This window comes from Pundamilia nyererei, unplaced genomic scaffold, assembly GCF_000239375.1.
Source record: "Pundamilia nyererei isolate P.nyererei 1_Seehausen unplaced genomic scaffold, PunNye1.0 scaffold00041, whole genome shotgun sequence".
Lineage (NCBI taxonomy): Eukaryota > Metazoa > Chordata > Actinopteri > Cichliformes > Cichlidae > Pundamilia > Pundamilia nyererei.
In genome coordinates, this window is record NW_005187442.1 from 4,102,661 (window position 1) to 4,127,592 (window position 24,932).

The 24,932-nt window shown below is 40.2% G+C and overlaps 1 protein-coding gene across 1 annotated transcript; it reads right to left on the minus strand.

Moving 5' to 3' along the window:
• Positions 1-6,542: 6,542 nt before the first annotated feature.
• On the minus strand, positions 6,543-24,116 carry rab15 (RAB15, member RAS oncogene family). The gene is made up of 7 exons (XM_005731166.1): positions 23,762-24,116; positions 11,117-11,177; positions 9,922-9,982; positions 9,212-9,289; positions 8,569-8,658; positions 8,329-8,394; positions 6,543-8,222 (listed from the first exon to the last, which is right to left on the minus strand). The coding sequence occupies exons 1-7, from the start codon at positions 23,883-23,885 to the stop codon at positions 8,061-8,063; spliced, it is 642 nt and encodes a 213-aa protein (XP_005731223.1). The 5' UTR covers positions 23,886-24,116; the 3' UTR covers positions 6,543-8,060.
• Positions 24,117-24,932: the final 816 nt, after the last annotated feature.

A 24,932-nucleotide genomic window follows, 5' to 3' on the forward strand; every position in this document is an offset into this window, starting at 1 on the left:
GGCGCATCAGTTATGGCATCAATTTACCTTTCTCATCATGCTGCCTTTTTTTTTTTTTTTTTTTTTTGCTTTCTGCAGCCTTCCCACTCAGTTTGTTTTTTAGATATTGTTAAAGGGGATAAATGGAGGTGGATCTCAAGAACAGATAGCTTTAAAAAGCACAGCATAACCACAGGTGGCATGACAAAAATGGAGGACAGAATGTTTCAGTGTTAGATCTGGCTGTACAAGAAACCTTCAACCTACACTGATACATCTGAATGTGTGATTTAGAGTTTATTTTCTCCTCTGATTTTCTGGCTCACTGTGACCATAAAGCTTCAGCTCTATTTGGAATGGATGCACTGGCGAGGATGCTGAGAAGTGCTGAGCAGAGGGAGGTGGGGGGGTCTGGCTGGGTCTGGCTTGGCAGTGTGCTACAGCAGTTAATTAAAGCTGCTGGGCAGGTATTTCGGGATTAGGAGTGGGTGTGTGGAAAGGGCCTCTGGTGGCCTTAGCATGAAGTCATCATCTCATGAGTAATAGTGGCTGTGAACACTTGAGTGTGCCGGTTGTTTCTTCAAATGCTTGTGGTTGTGTCAGTAGAATTTGCTTGATGTGGTGCGTCTCTTTGTTATGACTGGCGCTTGCTTTATGGCACTGATCGCGTTTACCAGTGAGACATCTCATTAATGTGGCGATAAAATGTCATTTTGCTGGACAGTCAATCATGGGGCTTATTCAGCTAGCGAGTAAACACTCTTATGTAATGGAGCGTGTGATTATTTTTCCTACTTTTATTTTCTTATCATCACAAATAATGTTGTCATTTAGACAACATTGGAATTCTTATTATCATTATATAAGATTTGCTTCATCATCGGGAGAAAATGGCCTGGAGGTATTCTGAAAACATCACAAGACTATAATTTGCCAAATCAAGATCACGATAACAAGAAAAATAAATAAATATTTGGGGATTTGTGATCTTTAAAGAACACATCCACAAGACGTTAGCGGACATGCTCAGTTAATAACTTTATTTATTTCAGACCTTCAGTCTAACTCTGGGTCACACCACCTACAGAAATACTCTGACGATTCAGTTGAATGCTTACGTGATGGGCAGGAGGAGTACAGAGCACTACTGGATTATTCTGTGGAGCGGGGTGGGAAGAATTATTTTCTTTTGAATGTGAATCAGACCAGAGAGGTGGTGATCGACTTCAGAAGGAAGACGACGCCATCACGACTCCTGTCTGTCCTGGAACAGGATGTTGATGTGACGGAGGAGCGCAAAGTACCCGGGCATCTACATCGACAGCAGGCTGAACTGGAATACAAACAGAGAAGCTGTGCAAAACGATGGAGATTTTCTTTTTTTTACCAGTGAGTTGTGTTGAGTGCAGTGTACTTTATTGCGGCATCAGAGAAAACTGTCTCTGTGCCTGTGACTGGCTCCAAACTGGACACCTTTGAAACTTGTAAAAAATGTTTCACATCATGTGACCACCGTCTGCACCACTCACTGGACAGGCAGTGGATCGCCTTCTATAACAGATGCATACCACAACGACGGGAAATCTTTCATGCTACATGCACTTTATAATACAATATATCTGTCTGTTACAGAATCATCTGCAAGATCTTATCTTTATATGTCCTGTAGTGTATAGTCCTGGGATTTTGCATCCTATCAGCCTGAGGGTGTGCTTGGTGTGCAACAACAGATCTCGGGGCTTGAGGTTTCCCAGCAGCATGGTGTTTTGTAACAAGTGGATCAATGAATTTCACTTGACCTTTCAGAGGTGTTAATGTTGCGGCTGATTGGTGTGTGTGTTATACCTTCTTCCTCCAGGTGGCTGAAAAAATTGCCGTGACACTTTAAATCACAAGTACTCGATCTTTTGACCATGAATGAACTCTGTCCTCTGTTTTTATTAGGGGAGCTTCTCCGTCTTTCTCCTCCACCCCCGCACGTCTCCGCACACATATCCATCCAGTTATGTCACTGCAGCGCCCAAACATTCCCTCATTTACGCTCACATACGCTGACACACACACGCACCATATGGTTGAATGTCAGACAGCTGCAAGACCTGAAGTGATGTGGCAGGGGATTGTGTTGCAGAAAGTGATGATGATGAAGATAATGATGATAGCTTCTGCTCACAGCAGCAAGAATGAACTGCCTCCATGTTTAGATGTATACGTCTGTACGAACTGTGTGCGCGTGTGTGTGTTTATGTGTGGGTGCTTTGTGTCAGTGTGTAAGCCGACTTGCTATTGTGTACGTGTGTCCGTGTGTCACTCAGCCTTGTGATAGATACCGAGTTGTCACATCTATCAAGCAGACAACAGTTCCACATGCATATTCATCATTATGGTAATTTCATCCAAAGCGCTTTAATGAGTTCACAACATTAACAGCTCCGATGAGGTGATGAACAAAAGCTTTGCAGCTTTTTTCCCCCTGTCCCTGTCACTGACTCATAATGAAACATTTATTTGGTACAGTTTTCCTGAGTGTGCTAAACAAATGTGTAGGGCATTGCTGTAAAGTAAAGCTGTCACTTTTATTTATTTATTCCTTGTGGTTTAGGAATAATGTGGGCAAGGGGATGTTTCAAGTATTCAAGTTACGTTTAATAAGAGTGACCACCAGATGGCAATTACATTCATATGTGGAAACTGACTCTGCTGTTTATCCGTTGTTGTAAATATTCCCCGTGTTACAGTATAAACGACACATTTTAAGGGACTCGCACTCTTACAGTCGAAGCAGGCTCTGGCAAACTAATGGAGCGAATCTGTCACCTAGTGGTTAAATTAAGAGGTGAGACAAAAGCAGCTCTCGTTTCATCAGCAGAGATCTAGGGTATTGTTTATGTAACAATGCAACAATGTGAGTTTGGTGACAGGGAGTCTGGAGACACATTAAAGGAAAATCCTGAGTAAATCAGTGGAGAAACACAACGAATGCAGATGTTCATGAGTGGAACATTGATTCACCGAATGGTTTGATGAGCATGAAAATGATGCGATTCAGATGTTTAACCCAGTTGAACATCTATGGGAGATTTTGGACTCAAATGTTAGACACAGAGATGTCTTTCAGCTGGCTTGGGATTGCTTTGATCTCCCACCAGAAGAGCTGGAGGAGGTGGTTGGGCAGAGTGAGGTTTTATGCTTAAACTGCTGCCTCAATAACCTAGACCCTGATGGATGGATGGATGTTTGACCACCCTACAGCAAGTGTTTTGATCCTTCCATCTTGGCAAGTCCGTCACAAGATGCACTGAACCTTAAGTGAAGGTGAACGAATTTGCTAGTCTGTGCCTCCTGTGACACCTCCATCTTCTCGGGTCTTCTCAAAATCCAATTTAGTTTTAAGCAGTCACCTCAAGGCACTGGAAGTTAAGGAACATATAATAATAGAGCCCCAACAATCAAACGACCCCCTGTGAGCAAGCACTTGGCGACAGTGGGAAGGAAAAACTCTTATTTAACCAGGAAGAAACCTCCAGCAGAACCAAGCTCAAGGAAGGGCAGCCATCTGCCGCGACTGGATGGAGATGAGGGGAAAGAAGAGAGCAGAGGGAGGCAGGACAAAATACCCACTGTGGAAGAGAGCTAGAGTTTAAGAATAACTAATGATTAAATGTCCCGAGTCCCTTAAAATGTGTGTATAAACACATATAGAGTGAAAAGAGGTGAGTGAAGAAGAAACAGTATGGGAAGCCCCCATCAGTCTAGGCCTATTGCAGAAGAAAGGGTTGAGGTTCAAGTTTATCACAGACCTCTTGCACCAATACCACAGGAGGTCTATTGATAGCCACCCATTTGTATGTAAACTTAGCAGAACAGCAGTGGGGACAGAGAATCTCCTTGGTAGATCCTGCACTTCATGGTGACCTATGCTATGGACTTGAAGGTGGCCTCTGGTGTTGTTTGCCACATCCCCACTGAGTTCCTGATGAAGGCTCTTAGGGTCCTGTTGATCTTGTATAGTTCTAGGCATTCCAGAATCCATGTGTGGGGCATTGAGTCATTGGCTTTCTTGTAGTCAATCTAGGTGGTGCTGTGGTAGGTCAGTCTGGTCTTGCAGTCTTGGGCAACTGGACTGTCTACCAGGAACTGGTGTTTTGCACTTCTAGTATTGTTGCGAATTCCTTTCTGTGCCCCGCTTATGTGCCTGTTCATCTTAGCCGCTATGATACCTGAAAGGAGCTTCCATGTGGTACTGGTAGTTGGATGGGACTGGTCAGGACTATCCAGGCTTCAGTCAGGCATTCTGGGTGTCTCTTGTTGACTAGCAGCTGGTTCATTTGAGCTGCCAAACGCTTATAGAGTGCAATCAGCTTCTTCAGCCAGTAGGCGTGAAACATGTTGGGGATGGTGCTGTCCAGAAGAAGAATGTTAGAAGGTTCTGTGATGAAGTGCTGGTTTGTTCTTCTACCTTCTATCTCTCTGATGTACCTCTTCAATCAACTGGCCAAGGCTGTGAGTCTTTGCTTGGCAGTTTCCAAGGCTCAGGTATGGGCACCTTGCTCTATTTCTTAGGCACCTTTCTGCAGCTCCAATTTTTGATTAAGTTTCCTCTGTGCTACCTTGACCTCAGCCTCTAATCTCCTTCTCCATGGAGGTTACTGCTCCTTGTGCCTGTTCATCTTGTAGCCAAGCATCTCAGTGACCACTACTGCTGTGGTCTAGATCAGCTGGTTGGTTTCAGTGATGGTTGCAGTAGGGATTGTCCGTAATGCTGCAGTTCCATCTTCTAGTAGACTTTCAGAGGGTACTTCATGGAGTCTTGGTAACCAGTTACGGAGGATCCAGGTTTCCAGCTTTGCCATGATCCTATCTTTCAGGTCAGCTGCTCTCGCGATCAGCACTCCTGCTTCCATCATACTTAGGGCTTGGTACGCCATCTCGGGTACACATTTATAACAGTTATCATCAATGCATTTTATGTTTACTATGAAACATGTATCTGAGAATTTAAATTTATTGGGCACACCTATAATATGTATCCTTCAGCATGAATTATGTATAAATTATTGCCTCTCAGATCACGGTCAGAGAAAATGGATGGATAGCTCTATTTTCTAAAAGGAAAAGAATAAATGAGCACACTCAGCAGAAAATATGTTTTCACTAACATTTGAAGGAGAAAAATGTATGTGCGTCTGGTTGTACTAAAATTTAAAGATTCAGTATCTTGTGCAACTCACCACATTCAATGCCAGTGTCATTGTGAGAGTTGCCATGCTACCAGTGACCACCAACACTTGCACAACAGATTGTCTCGTGTTTTAGCTTAATGTGGATTCAATAATTTACATACTTAAGTAACAAATGCTGGCAGCATCCTTAACTTGTAGTTACTGGACTGAAATTGCATTTTTTATGGTTAGGTTTATACACTGGCAACATCTGGCCAACTAGAGGGAAAGACAGTGGTTTGCTTTGATAAAGAAATTTCGAACACAATCCACTTTAGACTCATTTTCTGTCTAAAGTGAGAGCAGTTCAGCATATGATATGATACCATTGCCCACACATTGATAATTATATAACAATACAGTAGGGCTGTTCGATATATAACGATATATATCGGATGATGATATAAAAACATCTATCGTTTCATTTTACGCTATCATTTGTTTCGTGGTGTCGCAAAAAGAAACTGTTTACGGCAATATTTTTTCATCGTGTTGATGGTCACTGTAGTGGCTACATTCATTTCTTAAAGTTATCTCTTTCTCTTATATGTAATGTAACCACACTACGGACGGACAAGCGCCTGTTTTTATGCGTTGTGGTTAGCAACAATGAAGGTAACACCATCGCGTGTCCGCTTGTTCATGTTCCACATAAACCTTTCACAATAAAGCTCAAGATCCTGTTGAGACTTTTCAAAATAAACTGAATCACGTGAAAAAGCAGATTATTCACGGATGAGAAGTAAAAAAAGAGCCGCCAGGTGCTAAAAAATAAACCTTAGATTCAAACGTTAGAATAGGCTTTTCCCCGCAGCACACAGTGTAATAAATACAAAGAAAACGGCGGTTGTTACAACTTATGTCTAAAAATGTTTAGTTTCATGCATCGGTTAAAACACTCGACTCCGGGTAAAGGACGCGAAGCTGGAAACACTTCACGCAAGTCGAGCTGCCCGAGATTCACAGAATTTACAGAAAATGTTACATTTTTGTGATTTATATCGTTATCGGGACGATAGAATTCTTATATCGGTATATGAGATTTTGGTCATATCGCACAGCCTTACAATACAGCAATTCTATGTTACTGGACACACTGCAATACCATCATCTGGTAAGAGTAATAATGGCCATTAAAAGACAAAAAAGCAGGAAACGTGTCATTTCAGGGATTCTGATAATAATTATTAAAAAGGGGTTAAATGAGCAAAGGTTTTATGTTTTTGCCATTAAAATCTTGTCTTTAGTACCTGAACATTTAGCATAGTACAATGTAGTGCATCTCCAAATCATATTTAGTGATTACCAAGAAGACATCTGAGCACAGTGTCATATAACTGCAAGTATTTACTCATAAACATCAGACATCATTTCTTCAAGGTTAACATGTTGCATGTAATATAGTTACACAAATGCAATTAAAGTAGTCTGAAAGAAAGAGAAAAATAAAGTTCCTGAAAACAACACAGATAAGTTGTGTATCTAGAGTGTAGTCCAGAACATAATTCGCTACGACATACCGCCGCTTCACATGTTGCACACGTTAACAATTGTTTTGAGTAGCATTTAGTAATACTAAGTTGCAAAAAATGTAGCCAAAGTTCATCTTTCTGTGTCTACTCTCCAAACAGGCAACTCTGGTCAAATGCTTCACTTATATTACGGTTAGGTGAATATTAACTTCATTGAAGTTACAATGAAAAGAAAGGAAAAAAGTGTGAAACGCATGCAGAACCCTCATTCGTCCTTTGTTAAATCTGTGAGCAAACAAAAGAAAAGGCATCTCCACTGAACTCTGTACAAAACAGCTATTAAAAGAACAAAATGATCGATACATTATTATCTTCACAAAGGGAATATTTTAGACCATCGAGAATACCCATGTGGACTTTTTATACAGCCTTCTACAGTGAAGTTCATGACGTACACTTGCTCATGAGTCTATCAATCTACATTGCTTTTAAAAACGTGGTATGTACAATGCAATATGCAGTCAGCGATCCACCTGTACTATAGTTTCTTCTATAAACAAACTCTATAAAATAATAAAAATACCTTCTGTTTGCTACAGGGAAACTATATTATTTCGCTCTCGATGTTTCCCTCGCCATAGACTGGTAAATCAGACCACTTAGATAATATTACAAGCTGCAACACTTCCTCTGTAGTCATGATATGTATGAAAACAATGCAAACAAAATGCAATAAAGTGGATGCATATATTCAGAATCATTTCGCTCCGTTGAAGGAAGCCACTGCAAGTGCAAATAAAACCAAAAACGAACGGAAGAAGAGGAAAAACAGGGATGTAATGACCGCTGGACATCTCGAGTGCTGTTTTTGCAATGCATATAGCACCCTCTTGTGGTAATTTCTTGTACTGGATCTAAAGCATTTGAAGGTAAAAAAGGGGATTTCAACCAGTTCCTCTGTACTCTACATCTGTGTAACTTATAAAGAAAACATTATCAGATTTTCATTTTCACCCCTTATAGAAGTTTTGTGTCCATTGCCAAATTTGCAGTGGATAGAGATCACATTTGGTTACAAAGACATGCTAAACTGTTCAGAAAATGGTGAACATTCAGCTACAAGGAGGCAAACAGTCTTTGTTCAGCAAAATATTTCTCGCGTGACCCTTAAAACTGCTCTCAAGTGACTTGTTAGCACTTTTGGCCCTGCCCCACCAAACCAAATTAAAATACTAAGATGAAACATAGCTGATATCAAAATTACAGACACGTAAGCCTCATCCTCTGGTGAGAAAAAAAGAAAAGAAAAAGGAAACACATTTTTCCAGGAGTGTGCAAAGTGTGTGGCATGTGTGACATATGTTCAGTCAGGATTCAAGGTTTTCCTCTAACACCAGCAGCCTTTGCGTTGGTCGCCAGCAGCACTGTCACAGAGTCCCTCCTCTTCCTCCAGAGCAGTGAGATTGAGCTCGTCGTTAACGGACATCCGGAGTAGATCCAGGTCCTTTTTGTTGGCTGCCAGCACCTGCTCAGCCAGTCGTGTAAAAGTCTTTGGAGGAGACACACAGACATGATGAGACACCCCGTGATGCAATTACAGGTACATGCATTTCTGTGCATGGCCTTGAGAGAAGTGTCTCCCCGTGTAACCTCACCTCTGTTATATTATGATTGGTGAAGGCACTTGTCTCAAAGAAATCCATTCCATAAGCCTTGGCCAGCTGGAAGACAGATTACGGTGAAAATGGGAGCAAATGGAAAAAAACTGAGCACGTTATGCTTCTTTAGTCCCTCTCTCCCGAATAATCCCAGGTATCTAAACAGCAAAGCAGAGCCACAAAATCGAACTCAAGTTCTGCTAGGTACACATAGCCATCGATGCCAGAGTGACCCACCTTGATGCCTTGCTCAGTGGCCACCTGCCTCTTGTCCACTTCATCCGACTTGTTCCCTACGAGGATCTTCTGGACCTTGTCAGGAGCGTACTGCAGGGGTTTGTGATGTGGACACGAAGAGATGTTTACAGACAAGGGAGAAGAGCAGAAAACAAAATGAAAGCGATAACACAGCAGAGAGATGTTTCAAATGCCAGGAGAATGCAGAGAGCGCGACAGTGTACAGGAAATGAGACCTAGATTAAAAGCAAGTGGGAAGCGTGCCAGCATCAATAGGTGATATATTTGGAGAGACCCATAGAGGAAATTACATTCATAATGACTAAATTAATAGCATAAGATCACCTGGGAAACGATAAAGGGGAGCGGAAGACGAGAGAGCTTTATGAAGAAAAAGTGAGCGCATGTGGAAAAACCGTGTTCTTTCCGATATTTATGACAAACGAAGACGAAACACCGTAAACGCAGAATAGCTGTCAGGTCAGTGTGTTTGGTTTCTATCACACCATGCCAGCCATATGTTCTTCGTCAAGCTGGAGCCTCTGCACACTCGGTCCATTTGTTACTTCGGGCCTTTCGACAGCGTTGAAGAAAAACGTGCCTGATTTATTGAGTTCTTAAATCCCAAATCACACTGACTCACCTCGTCCACGTCGCTGGCCCACTTCATGATGTGCTGGAACGATCGCTCACTCGTGATGTCATATACCAGGAAGATGCCCTGAAAAGAGACGGTCAAAGATTTTAAAACAACAACAACATGCATATTTTTCAAGCACCTTTGAGATCCATGTTTACAAAATGTTGCTTGAACCCTTTTTGGAGCATTTCATAACACGTTCCTATGATTCCCATAAACAAATCAGACTAGCACTTGGAAAACTGGCTGCCTCTACTGGCAGTGTGTTCTGTGTTGTGAGCCACAGTCTGGAAGAGAAATCCACTCAACTGTTTTAGAGCACAAAACAGGATAAAGAAACTTTCCTTTCAATTTCATTACCAGTTTCTGGTAAATAGACAATTAGGTTTCAGCCAGTTTAACCTCTTTAGCAGCCCAAAACAAATTTCATACTGCTGCGAAAGGGCTACACACTCCTTTGAGGAAAGGAAGAACATTTACGACACCACTAGTCTCAGATAAAATCCTTTTGTTGTGAAAACCTCAGGGTAGCGGCTCCACTATGATTCCTTTAAGAGAAGTAACATAAGCAGCTGTAAGGATTAGGCAAGGGTTATTCTTGTAGCTGGAACAAACTGAATCTAAAACAGATTAGACTTAAATTTGTACTGTGTGTGTGCAGAAATAATATTGCATCAATTTATGGCAGAGTAACTGTAGGAGACTTAAGCTACCTGCGCTCGTCTGTAGTACTGCTTAGTGATGGTCTGGTACCTTTCCTGGCCCGCAGTGTCCCTGCAAAACAAACATATATGAATATTCATTTTGTGATTATAATACAATGACATGGAGTGCAGGAGGCAGGTAATTAGAAGTGTTGAGGCTAAAGAGGACACTTAGCAAAATCTCGACCAGACACCTAAAATACCTTTTCAGCTTTTCAGACAATAACAAAAAAAGGGCAAACTGTGGTCAGCAGAGCTTTTTTTAGTGACTCTTGTGCAGCTTTTGCAATGTCAAAGTTAAGACTTCAGGTAGACAGATGTATGTGAAATGTGGGTTATAGGCTCTCTAGATAAAATGCAAAAAAACCCAAAACAAAACAGCAGTTGATCTGTGATCTGGTTAAATTCATAAAAGTCTTTTCTAAAAAAAAAAAGAAAGAAGTTGAGCGATTTAGCTGCATTTTAACAATTTTTTGCATGAAAAGAAAATTCCCTCATGCATTTAGATTTCTACTTAATTCTACAACGTCAGTGTGACGCATCAGTGGTTAAGTTTGGGAAAATGTCATCACTCTAGTTGTGAGTTATGACAGGGCACAAACTCCAGGTTTGGTGCTACAAAAATAGTAAAACATACGTGATTAAAATGTACGTGCTATCTTCTAGGTGAAGTCAAAACAGGTGGGCTTTAAACCTGGATGCTATCTGAAGGCCGCCAGATGAAGATAGCTGAGGTTGGAAAAAGAAATTTTATCCTATAGAAGTCTCTGGGAAAATAGTTTTCTGTGTTACAGTTTTTGGACTCAATCATTCATTTTTGATCTGGGAAACTATTAAAAAAATATTTTGTAAATCTTGGTCATACTATGTCTTCAAATCGAGAAATATCTGTGGTTTGAAATCACATTTTACTTTATTTTATCACTAATTAGCAATTATGCAATTTATGAATACACCTTGCTAACCAAGCTTGTTATCTCCACCCTTCAATCCAAATATGGTCCCTTTGTGCTCAAATAACCCCCCGAGATGGCGGCAGCCTTAATGCCTGACATGAGGTTATAGAACAGTAGTCCACATATCAGTAGCTGGCATTATGGTTTACATAATACTTTTTTTTATTTTTCACATGCAGTCTATGGCTAACCCTTCAAACAACATACAACACCTTATAATAAGATTTTGTCTCTTTCCAGTTTCTTACCATATCTGTATGCGGACTTTGATACCATCTATTAGTAGTGTCTTCATTTTAAAGTCGACCCCTGCAAGGGAGAAGATACGATGAGGAAACACAGCATCACATTCACAAAGTAGCTTTATTTGATATTTCTCCCAGAGACAGCCTAAATGCTCTGACTGTTGTCAGAATTGTATACACTCTCCTTTCGGTAAGCGACCAACATTAATTAACCAAGCTTGTCCGACAGATGGACGTTTACCACTATCTGCTCCAGCTTTGCAACATCATAGGAAACATTAACACAAAGAGAGGCACATCATCCCTGTATAATCAGCCTGAGAGAAGGTCGAGCTAATGATCCAGTGAGCAGAGTGCTCGTTTAGTTCAGTCCTTTGTATTGACTGCGTGGGGGAGGGGTTGGGGAGGTGGAACAAGAAAAAAAAAAGAGCTATATGATAACTGAGCACAACATAACAGCAAACAGGAGGGATGGGAAGAAAGAAAAGAGAGCTGGGAAGGGGTTAAGTAAGCAGTCACTCACGCTTCAGCGATCTCTGATCTATTTCAGACAGCTGAGTGTGATATTATTCACAGAAAGTCAGACAGGGGCAAGTTTATTTGCTATCATGAGGACTGTCCATTTTTAAACATATATGAGAGTTTTTAGTTTTTAGGCATTTATACTTTGCTTGTAAATGTGCAGCATTTTATGGAGACATGGACAAACATACATGGAAATGCAGTATATAAAGCAAAAACTAGGTTTTGCACAAGTCTGTTGAGCTTGAAAGTCAATATTTGGTATGAGCATTTTAATTATTCAACCCTCAGACAAGCTTTCTTGTAATGTCTTTAAGCAGATTCAAAACTTTAAAGCTCTACTTTGGATGTTGGCTGCCTTTTGTTCGGTTCTCTGTCAAGATGATCCCATACTGCTTCAATAATATTGAGGTCTGGGCTCTGGGGAGGCCAATCCATGACTGATATTTGTGCACCGTGGCATTTTTTATTTACCACACATGCATGCTTTTACTAGGTTTGTTTTATAAAATGTTTGGAATCGTTGTCAGGACAAAAAATTAAGCTTTTGCTGCTTTCCACATCTTACCATGTTGACATATGCCAGGTTTTTTCACTAATAGTTCTTTGTGAATCACATTCTTTGTGCAAAAACACTATTTCATACAATTTTTCCTTGCATTAATGAAAGAAATGCTTAAAATGCTAAGTTTTTGTTAAAGGCTTCTAAGACCAAAATGCAAAAAGACACAATTTAAAATTGGTTCTTCGCTGAGTTGACTGTTATTTGTATACACAACACTGGTTTCCTTGAGTTAGGTGTCCTTTTTAATGCTCCAAAGACTCATAGGTAAGTCTTAAGTGGTTAACAAATTAAAAGACTTTGCAACAGTGATGTGCAAGGAGTGGACTTCAAATGAATGACAAAGCAACAAATCACCAAAGATAAACATTGAAAGAACTTCAGAAACTCTGGAAAACTCTTGTTCAATATAGCCTTAAAAATTATAAGAAATTCTGGCTCCTTAGAAAAAAACATATAAAGAAATGTGGGGAAATGAGGACTTTTTGACAGTAGTGTATATGTAATAAGACTGTAGAAGAAGAGCCTGAAGCCAGGATCTCAGAGAAACTGCAGTAAACTGAGTCCTGTTTTGCATGGCAATACCCCCAAACCCCCTGAATATCAATAATAACAAACAACTGCTATAGTAAGTCTTTAAATAGGTAACTTCACATCTGAGCAGACAAGTATCACATGTGGAGTTCCCCAAGGTTCCATCTTGGGACCCCTTCTGTTTAACATCTACATGCTCCCACTGGCACAGATTATAAAGAACAACAAAATAAACTACCACAGCTATGCAGATGACACACAAATATATATCACAATGTCACCAGGAGACCGAGGCCCTGTACAGGCTCTTGGTAAATGGATTGAGGAAATCAATGACTGGTTGTGCCACAATTTTCTCCAGCTAAACAAAAACAAAACTGAGGTAATAGTCTTTGGCGCCAAAGAAAAACGATTACAGGTCACCAGAGAACTTCAATCTATACATCTAAAAACCACAAACCAGGCGAGAAATTTGGGTGTAGTGATGGATGCAGACCTAAACTTAGAAAAACACATTAAGACAATTACAAAGTCAGCTTACTATCACCTCAAGAATATTTCAAGGATAAAAGATCTGATGTCTCAACAGGACCTGGAAAAACTAGTCCATGCATTCATCTTTAGTAGGCTTGATTACTGTAACAGCATCTTTACAGGTCTACCTAAAAAATCAGTCAGACAACTACAGCTCATTCAGAACTCTGCTGCTCGAGTCCTCACTAAGACCAAAAAAGTGGACCACATCAGTCCAGCTCTGAGGTCTTTACACTGGCTGCCTGTCCGTCAGAGGATAGACTTTAAAGTTCTGATGCTGGTCTATAAAGCTCTGAATGGTTTAGGACCAAAATACATCAGTGACCTCCTGACCCAGTATGAACCTTCCAGATCCCTCAGGTCATCTGGATCTGGTCTTTTATCAGTTCCCAGAGTCAGAACCAGACACGGAGAAGCTGCATTCAGCTTTTATGCTCCTTATATCTGGAACAAACTCCCAGAAAGCCTCAGATCAGCTGAAACACTCAGTTTATTTAAATCCAGGTTGAAGACTCACCTATTCTCAGCTGCATTTGAATAAAGCACCAAATCCACACTTTTAAGCTTAAATTTCAAAACTTACATTTAACTACTGATTTTATCTACTGTTCTGATTTTATCTGTTTTGATTTTATATACTGTTTTGTTTGTTTGTTAATTAGTTTGTTTGTTTGCTTGTTTTAATCAATTTTAAATCATGCTTTTTATTTGTTTTTGTTTCTAATGTCTCTGTAAAGCACTTTGAATCCCCTTGTTGTTGAATTGTGCTATACAAATAAACTTGCCTTGCCTAAACAAAGCAATCAGATTTTACATTCAACTACAGTCATTGTTTTCCTCATCTCCTTTCTCTATCTATAATGCAGACTAATGCAGTTAAGTCAATACAAAGCACACCCACAGGCTTCTATAGACCGCACTAATCCCTGGGAAATCAATTAACTGTTCATCCCAATTAACCTGATACTCAACACCCCTGTGCCACAGCCAGCATCACGCGCACAGAAAGAGCTACCGGGTCCAATCGATTCACAGAAATGGAAAACGTCCTGCTTGTGTTTTTTATTATGAGGTTCATTTTCTAAGACACTGACATAAGGAAAAGCTGGCATATCTACTACAGCTGGCCGAACTTGTTTTCAGATTATACTTGGGCTAAGAAGGAGTCCAGTGAATGTTGCTGGAGGCTAGAGTGAACTGGCTTGACAATAAGGGGCCTCATTTAAAAGTTATACTCAACCTTTGCCTTTGACCAGAGAGATTTCAGACTAAATGAAAGGTCAGCATCACAATCAGCAGCTTGCTGCGCCCGAGGCTTGAGACAAGAGAGGAGACCATTAAAAAAAGATGCTGTCTTCCTGCATTGTATTAAGCAAGTCAGATAGTCATTCATGGAAATTGTAATGATTTGAGCAGAAAATGCGGATATAGACAGAAAGCCTAATGGGCTCTGCAGTTTAGCAGTGAATGTCTACAAATACGAATCTGACCAAATCTGGAAAATCAAGAAAACTAAACTGACAAATCATTAAAGTCTAAGTTCTATTTTGAGAAAAGCAAGTCATGCTTCAGCCTACACTGTCTTCTTTCAGCTGCTAAAAAAAAAAAAAAATCAACTTCAGTGGGTTTTTCATCCAGTCAGACATCCTGCCAGCCATTTTACAAAACTTATCCTATTGACAGGAAGAAGGGGTTTTTCCATCAAGCTGGCATTGGACAAGCAGGAACCCCTGAAGCTGAAAAACCCAACAAAAACTGCAGTTGCTAGAATGGCCACTTGAGGCTTCAAAAATGAGCCAGTCCCGATAGACTTTCATGTTAAAGGGCCAACTTTACAGCAGAAAAAAAGTGTGTTTACAGCCTGGTAGAAAAATTGTTTGAGCCTCTTAGGACAGTTTCCCTCTTCATAACAATTTAAAGTTGTTTTATTCATAACTTATTTCTCTGCACACTGGAGTTACGAGTGTGGTCACTTTAACTTTCAGTTCATCTCCGCTAAACGAAGTTGGCTCTCCAATGTGTTTGTGCCTTTTTGAGCATTTAATGGAATAATCAGATTAATATTGATGCAGACCACCAAAAAGGTTCGTACTTCAGCTTTGCATATCTATGCCTTTTCATTGCATGTATACAGTTCACTTTGCTAACCAAACTTGCTAGCATTAGCACCCCAGCCTGTGGGCATTTTTAGCTCTAAGAAAAACCTGTCAGCGGCCAAATGGTAACACTGAACCTCCGCTATGCAGAATTCAACACCCATGCGTGGCATCACCGTGGCGACATTCATCTTTTATATTGCTTTTGATTACTTTATAACAACTGTGCGAAATGAGGCAAATTTAGTTGTAGTTGCAAAGCACGTAGAAACAAAGACAGCCTTCAACATAAAAATGTCTGTTTTCTGAGCTTCTTTTCCCCACATTTTTCAGTCTGCATTAGAAAAAATGTAGAACGCCCTGAATACTGCTGTTCAAAGACAGAATTTAAAAAAAAAAAGCATGTGTAACTGCTGTTACAGCCATAAATGTTGCAACTATCTGCAATCGGTTAAAAAAGCCTTAAAAGGAAACACACTAGTACATTTGATTGACAGTCTGTTACTATTCGAAATGTTATTGCTTTTTATTGTCATGAGGGAATATATGCTAGAGAATAGAGCTGAATCGTGTCCGTGACTTGCACACATTTGAGTTAGCGATATGAATACTGCATACTAAATCCTGCGCTCAGCTTTTGTAGCTCTGTAAAAAAAAAACATTAATCTTGAGGAACACCTTGAAAAAAACAAACGCTTCTTGTCAGCTTTGCTTCTTCCCTTCAGAGGCACAATGTGCACAGTATGAGAGACAGCAGTTAATTGAACACGGCAGCATTTCACAATCAGCAGTTTGAGAGCCATGTAAAAACAAATGGCTACACACCCAAAATTGACTTGACTAATTACTGGGATGACTATGTTTGACTGTGCAAGACGGATTAGGCAGTAAAATATGTCAGCGTGCTGTAGGTAATGGTGACAGGCTCACTAACAGATGGATGGACGGATGGATGCTCTGGCACTGACACCCAGTCACTGGGGGATGGATCTGACATGCATGACTAGCATTACTAGCAGAGGACAGACAACAGCTGTCAACAGCTGTTGTCTTTGGGGAACACAAGGACAAGGGGCAATCCTTCTTTGGCAATAATAAACTTGTCATTAATCTGTATTGAAACACAATCTTATTGGGATTCTTCAGTACCAGGAACACATAGAGGAAAAACGTGGCAAAACTTTTTTTTAAATTTAAGGCTGATAATAGCACATGAGGGAATAAAAGCAAGAGCGAGGATGTGAAAGCAAAACACGGGGTTTGAGCGATGTCAAGGGAGAAAACCAGTGGAACATGTCTTTTTAACATGGCTAAAATATCTGAGCCGGAGGAAAAATTCTACAGAATTTTAGAAAAGGTCCAAGAGAAAAGGTTGTCAAAGTGTTTTATGACTGAATACCAAGTTATGCAGCCAACATGTGACTGAGGACCAGAGAAGAAAAAGACACGTCATTAAGTTAGCATTTGTAATGTGTCTATTCATAGGAAAGGGGTTTATGCTAGTTTATAGTTAGTGAAGTAGCTTTTACATTCCTTGGCACCTGTTGTATTTGACAGTTGCAGGATGACACAGTCTGCTTTAATGGGTTGAAAAGAAGGTTATCCAGGAAAAATGTTGCTTTAACACAGTATAACAAAAACTTTGGATGATTAATACTGAACCCTTGGAGTGATTTTATAACAAAGGGTCTTCTAACTACACTCAAGCCAAGTAGATGGCAGAAATGTACCTTACTAATAGATGTCAGCTGCTTCAAAGAAGAAGGAAACAAATAAGTATAGAAATGCTGAAGGCAAATGCTGATGAGTTTAAGGAATCTCTACTTAAAACCTTTTTTATCAGTACTAAAATGTCACATGTCTTAAAAAAATTATTTTAGAAAGATTTAATTAAAATGAAATCTGTTTAAGGATCTTGAGGTGTATGAGTGCATGTATGAAAAACTTCTGCAAAGCCTCCAGAAAGAGTTGTGTAAAACATATTCAATTCATGGAGCTTACTTCAGTCAGCAGTGGTTGACAATTAAGACTAAAAGTTTGACAGAAGAAATATTTAGAGTTGCAAAAGTAGTAATCTCACAAACTTCTGTAGCCTGTACCTAATCTGTGCTTGAGGGTGGCAGCTCAGCCGTGTGATCTGAGCCACTTCTCGCTGAACTGTCTGCAGCTGAGCCACATTGTGGATGAAGGAGGAAGTTGTAATGGTGATAGAAAAAGGGGACGACCTTCTGGTTTTGGTGCGTCAATCTTGGCTGTGCACTGTGAATCTTTTTGTGTCCGAGTAACCATTGAAAATGACTCTCAGTATGAAACGTTCAGGGTCAATTGGTCAAAAAGTTTATACTCTATGATTAAATGTTAGATACAAATTCTTGTGCACCTAATTTAGGAAAGAACCAATTCTAAATGGTATCTTTGGGGAACTGGATAACTTGAGAAAAAAAAAGGCCTAAAAAAAACTAATCTATAGCAAATGAACAGCATCTGAAAGTCATTCAGAAAGAAGGAAATCATTGTCGATGTGTATGCAGGAGGTCAGCAGAGAGGAATATCACTGAATCTCTCCAGTTGTACATCTGTAAAACAGAGTGCAGGCTCTGTCGTGGTTTGGGGCTGAATTTTAACCAGCGGTGTTGGGAATCTTTTCAAAACGGATTAATTTATGAACACAAAGTACCACCGGATTTTGTAATACCATATAGAAAAATGAAACAACAGGTCAATTTTTCAGCATCACAATATTCCCAAATACTTCAAATGCAAGCACACGCAGATAGTAACACTATCAGTCATGGATTGGCCTTCCCAGAGCCTGGACCTCAAAGTTACTGAAGCAGTGTGGAATCATCTTGACAGTGATCAGAACAAAATCCAAATTAGAGCTTTGAATGTCCTTCAAGAAGCCTAGCAAACTAAAAGACGCCTATAGTAGTAGAAATGAGGGTTGACTCAAGACAAAACGCTGTATACTGTGTGTATTTATATCTTTTTCCTGTCTTTTTTAAGAAAGACACATTAGAGACGTGACAGGAACTGCAGTAAGAGAAACATGCAGTAAAGTCGCCAGCCATCTGAAACTTCCTGACAAATACAACCTCAACTATAGCCACCTCAGCTGACATAATATACTCGTAAGATTACGCTATCTGTGCTATGGACAGGCGCAGAAAAGCCAAGTCTATGACAACACCTCTGTTTCCCTGATAACCTCCTACAATAGGATAGCCATCTGTGCTGGCCGTAATCCATTTCTGACCCTTTAGAGCACTGAGCTTATCGAGCAGCAGCGAGCTACGTGTATAACCATAACACCACCGGGATAAGTACAATGTGGACAGCTGCTTATTGAGCTATGATATAAAGCAGCACAGGGCTGATATTTTATTGGTGTTTTGACAGCCAGGAGGTCCAATGAGGCCAGTGACAAGACTGGCAAGGTAACAGTGAGGAAGATTAAACTCAGCAGTGTGACTGAATACCATTACTAAATCATCTCTGCAGCTGCTCTTTGTCAGACAAGTGTGCACGCTCCAGCCCCCGAACACAGCTATCTGTGAAAATAAAATGAAATACCTCAACAAGAGAGGAAGTATTTCTCATTCAGGTGCGATCAGAACTCTTGCTCCAATTACCGTGGCCTTGTTTGACTCTTAATATTCAATCTTTCCATTTTTAGTCAGCTGAAACTAGAAAGCTAAGTCATAGTTTCTCGTTTCATACATGCAGTGGCAGTTTTAATGACTATAGCACTGATTTTATTTCATGGTAAAGAGACCAAGTGACTCACACTAACTGCCTATCGAACACCTCTTTCAGAAGGCAATGAATCTAAATATGCTGGAAGAAAGTATTGTAAAAGATATAGGAATTTTTTAAGGTAAGTAAGGTGCTTTATTTTGTGAATACTTCAAATGCTTGTGTTAAATCTAATAGAAAATAATAATAAAGGCAAGTTTCTGTGGAGTCTAATGATTTAAAAGCATATTAGAGATGACCCACTACTTCAATTAGTGCATAACATACAGAAATTTAAAAAATAAACTGGACCCAGGCCAGACATGGCTAATTAAGGAAGTGTAAATATTAAGTTCATATTTAAAAGCAATGTGGTGTTATTTTGTAGCTAGTGCTTAGATTTTGATTGCTGTGGATGTGTTAAGTGGTTTCCAGTGTAACATGGCAACGGTGAATACTAATGAAAAAAGGGATCTTGTCTCAGTGCAAGAAAGACAACAAACGTAACTCAGGAGACGCAAATGTGGACACGGATTAAAGCTTGATTTAGTCTTCTGTGGGAATTTTTAATCCTACGCTGCAAACGTCTACGCCATTCAAGTCATTGCAGGTTGCATTGACCGGACGTATAGTTACACTTCTCACAAGGTGCACATCAGGTTACGTGGAAGGTTACGCCATAAGCTTAAAAGAGGTTCCTGACTATGTCACAAGTTATAAAGTAGATTTCTGGCAGAAGATTTGTAAGTCACACATGACGGTCTGCACTGCGTGAGTATTTTGCCTTCAGAAGTGCTTTAATTCTGCATGATACAAACTTAACAAGTTGCTGGAAACATTCCTTAGAGATTTTGGACCACACCGACATGATAGCGTCACATAGTACCCGCAGATTTGTCAGCTGCACGTCCAATCATGATCAAATCTCCTGTTCCATCACATCCCAAAGGTGCTTTACTGGATTAAGATCTGATGAGCATGGAGGCCATCTACGTGCAGGATATTCAATGATATGTTCCAGAAAGATGATTGAGCTTTGTGACATGCAGTCTTGCTGGAAATAAAAACAGAAGATGGCTAATCGGCCATAAAGGGATTGAGATGGTCAGCAGCAGTACACGGGTAGGCTGTTGTGTTGGTGCTAAGGGGCTCAAAAATGGTGCCGAGAAAATATCCCCCACACCATTACACCACCACCACCAGTCTGAACTGTTTACTCAAGGCAGGATCAATCTATGCTTTCATGTTGCTTATGCCAAATTCTGACACAATAATCCAAATGTCACAGCGGAAATCAAGACTCATCAGGTCAGGCAACCTTTTTTCAGTCATCTGTTGTCAAATTTTGGTGAGTCCACTGAGAGGTAGGCTCAGTTTCTTAGCTGACATGAGTGCCACCTGGTGTCCTCTTCTGTTGCTGTAGCCCATGTGAGGCTCAACGTGTTTTCACAGATGCTTTTCTGCATACATTGATTGCACTGAGTGCTTATTTCAGTTACCTTTTCCTTTCTATCAGCTCAAGGCAGCCTGGCAATTCTTCTCTGCTCTCCGACTGTAAACTCTGGAGATGGCTATGCATGAAAATCACAGCACTTCAATAGTTTCTGAAATACTCAGACCAGCCCATCTGGCACCAACAACCATGCAATGTTCAAAGTCCTTAAATCACTTTTCTTCTTCTTACTGATGCCCTGTTTCGAATTCATGTCCATTGTCTTGATCGTGTCCACATGCCTAAATGCACTGATTTGCTTCCTTGTGATTGGCAGATAGATATTTGTGTAAACGAGCAGTTGAACTGGGTTTTGCAATAAAGTGATTGTGTATATAGATTTACAGCATGCAAAATTAATCTTCCAATGGTTATTAAAGTATCGGCGTTAAAATGACATTAAATAACAGGCTGACAATATTACAGTGTATAGCCAATATTTTACACAGCACAGTATTGCGATGTTTTTATAGAAGGAAACTTGATCTAAATTACAGTAATTTCAGTGTAAAAATAACTGTTTAATGCTAGAAAACCTGTCTGCATGTACTTTACAGTAAATGAATGCAATTTGACAGTTTTATATTTATGTATAACTTAAAATTGCTTCCTGCAGAAATGGCAGGGACTGACCTGTCATCAAATGCCAAAGAGCATTTACAGGTCACGTGACAACAAAATGCTGTAAAAACACAGGAAAATGCAGTTCTAGAAACAGTGGGCGTGTTTTCCCAGCTTTGTTTTTATAGTTTTGGTCTGAACCAAGCCTGTTAGTTTAACAACATGTCAACATGACAATATCCTCCACGCAATGCCAGCTAAACAACAACAGCTAGTTGAAATCCATCAAAACAGCTAGTTTTGATGGATTTCAGGTGTGGAAACACTTAAAAACCCTTCCCCCACAAGTCACAGCTGACAACCTTAATTCATGCTCTTGTGGCTATATGGGAGAAAATTCACCGTCTTCAAATGCCTTGCAGCAGATTAATGTCTACAGTATAACAACAGCAATGAAAATTCATATATATGTTTTCAGGTATCCACATACTTAGAAATATCTATTCATTATCACACTGTTTAGGAGCTGTTAATGTCTGCATGTTGTGATTGTAGCATTCTGAGTAACAGCAGGAGCATCAGCTTAATGAGAGACAAAGGTTTTATAGTGTTTTATGAAGGAAAAAATGAGAAGCCATGGGAGCAGCAGTTTTGGGGATAATTAGGAGCGGGAAAATGAATGAGTGGACCGTAAAGGGGTGTGATAAATAATGGAATAACCAATGAGGGGGACAGGGGAGAGAATTTATATCCCTCTGTCAGCGTGAAGGTTGGGAAATGATTCATTGAACCGCTGAAGGAAAGCACTGATGATGGTCACTCTTGAGCTCCTGCTCTCTCTTTCCCCTTGGAGTTTGTGGGCCCTGTTTATCAGAAGAATTAACTTTTAATTATTTCATGAAAGACCTCTCAGTGTGGCTTATAGGCACCACCTGCTGCCAACAGCTCTTCTGGCCCATATGAGTCTGGATTTCACTGCCTGCCAGACGGCAGATTCTTACCACATCCAGCTGTGCTTGTGAACACTGGGTATGGTCTAACAAAAGCACAAAAAGATCGATATAGTCATCATTTTCAACATACACAAACAGCTGGGATTTTCCTTGTAGGAGACAAGAGAAAGGCTTGCTGCATAGGTTGTAAGCATCACTCTCTCCAGGGTGGAAGTTTCCTGTGGAGTGCTATAGGTCTAGGACTTAAAATAGCATACTGCAGCCTTTGCAGCTGTATGCATGTGGGCATATATCACATCTGGCTGGCAAAAACATGAGGGAAGACAAGCCTTTAAATGAATTTGAGCTTAATAGAGTGTGGATTATTTACAGGAGCATTATTCAAACTAATACAAAGGCATTTATTTAACTACTACTAAAGGAGTCCAAAAATAAAAAGGAAGAAACAAATAGAGACACGGTCGTGTTTATATTCCCTTTTTATATTGGATCTTGTGAAGTAATATCCGCCTGTAAATACATGGCTTAGCACCGGATTCATGATTCATTGCCTCGACCTTATCTCGACAACATGTTCTGTGTGTCTTTTCACTACAAGAGTAAGTTATCACTCACAACCAGCAGGAGCATTTCCTGACTTTTTCTTCACCCACGGCAATGTTTGTATGCTCCCTTCTTCATTTCTGGCAAATTGCAGATCTCTCTATTAACTAAACACACACAGAGAGCACAGCCTGCAGACTCTGCAGCAGCATGTGAGTAAAACCCACTGCTTACTGTATATCCTTATTTCCCTCACCTCAAAGGAAAACATGGTAATGCGCCTGTCGTGACTCTGAATCCAAACTACGAAGCGCACAGCCCATATTAACTATGAGAATGAAGGCTGGCTCGGCTTTGCTGAGTCAATAGTCATCGACGGGGAAGTGGCAAATCTACGAGTTTGTTCTGCAAACAGAGAAGGAGCTGAACATGTCAGCCCTGTCAGTCACAGAGAGAACATCTGATTAGTGCATACCAGGATTGTGTAACTGATATTTAGTCAGTGATGTTTGCAGTTTTAATCATTTGACAAACTCTCATTTTACAAGATTTTACATTTTATTTAAAGACCTCACAGAATGGGTCACTAAATTTGTGCCAGGCATTGAGTTGAGAAGGAACTTTGATCAGAAACCACTTGCAGCCAATTAATGTACACCTGCTGACTCCAGGGCCCCACTTTAACCGGTAACAAGGATGCTGATGCAAAACGTCCACTTCTCATTCATATATATGAGAATATATATATATAAATTTTTTTGTTATTTTTTTTGAATGGCACTCGTTTGCATAGTCAGTGCCAAGCGCTGGTAGTTGGTGAACTCATCTGCATGGCTGCCAAGTGTTGGCTCTTCCCCTCTCAGGGCTTCTCCAAACAATCCAATCACGCTTTTCTATTTCTGCTGTATGAATTCACTGCTATGGTTAAGTAATAACGCAGCACTTTCCCGTTCAACCTTATTGGATCTAATTGGTAAAAAATTATTGGCCACAAAAAAGGGACACACACACACATATAAAACGATGAAAGAGGGTTAGGATAAATCAGGAAGCTGATCAACATGAAGTGCAGAAAACAGGTAACAAACGAGTCCTGCTGGCAGTGCAGCGTCTTACCGATGGTGGAGATGTGAGATGGGTGAAATTCGTTGTCCGTGAATCTGCATAACAAGCATGTTTTCCCAACCCCAGAATCTCCGAGAAGCAGGAGTCGGAAGAGCACATCGTACTGCTTAGCCATAGTGTTGCACGTATTGTTGAAATATAAAAGCCGGAGTCAGCTAACTCAGCGATGGACGAACGACCCCTCCCCACCTGCATCCCATATCTGCTCAGAAGCTCAGCATAAACGGCTTTGACTTCGCTTTTTTTTGCTCACTGGTGTTGGGTCGGTGGTTAACAAAACAAGGATGCCCCAGCTCCACAGTCAGCCTCCAGCTTCCACTGGGCGCGGTGGACCGCTGTCAGGTGAGACTCGATGATAAAAAGACACTTCCGGTGATGTTTTTCAACATAAAAGTGGCCCTTTCGCGCTACTAGTTTTGAATTTTAACATGTTCTGTACACGCTGTTGGCTTTAAAAGTTCTGATAGTGACAACAAATAATACACCAGGCCCAAATTTCCCAGACTTTAGCTGTTTAAATCTGCCAAAACAAAATCTAAAAATGTTTATGAATTACAAAACATAAATTGGTTGTTTAAAAACGTGTTTCTAAAGCTAGGAAAAGACATAAAGCTTGTCTTTTTTTTTCCTTAGGCAGGTATGGTGCTATTGGTGTCTTGCAGCACATTTCTGGGATGCAGTAATAACAACAATAATAACAATCAAGTCCAAACAATCTGCTACTTTGAGTAGATTATTATTTGTAGCATCTACAGGGCTAGGCGCCACAGAGATAGGTTGGATATACAGCCTGTATCTGTCCCGAGACAGGATCTACAACAGACTGTTCCAGCTATACTGCTACAAGGTCAGACGTAGGAAATCTTTCATACCACATGCAATAATTCTCAGCACTTAATACATAACAATGTATATGTCTGACAGACAGTCATCTCTATAATACTAACAACAACAACAACAATTATAGTCCTAAAGTTTTACTCAGGACCAAACCATGCTACCTTTGTGAATGTGACCTACAAGCATACTTTAACGGCTAAAATGAAGTGGCAAAACGTCCTGGCTTTATAATTATGAGCTACAAGCATACTCTGATGGGCAAAGTTAAGTGGCAAACCGTCATACCTCCTTACATTTGTGCTGGAATGACTCTGTGACAGCA

Coding starts and splice junctions, on each gene's coding strand:
- rab15 (XM_005731166.1), bottom strand. CDS start 23,885: ATGGCTAAGCAGTACGATGTGCTCTTCCGACTCCTGCTTCTCGGAGAT. Junction 8,659..9,211: donor GGGCCAGCGACGTGGACGAG/GTGAGTCAGTGT, acceptor AAACCCCTGCAG/TACGCTCCTGACAAGGTCCA. Junction 8,223..8,328: donor CCAATCATAATATAACAGAG/GTGAGGTTACAC, acceptor TCTCCTCCAAAG/ACTTTTACACGACTGGCTGA.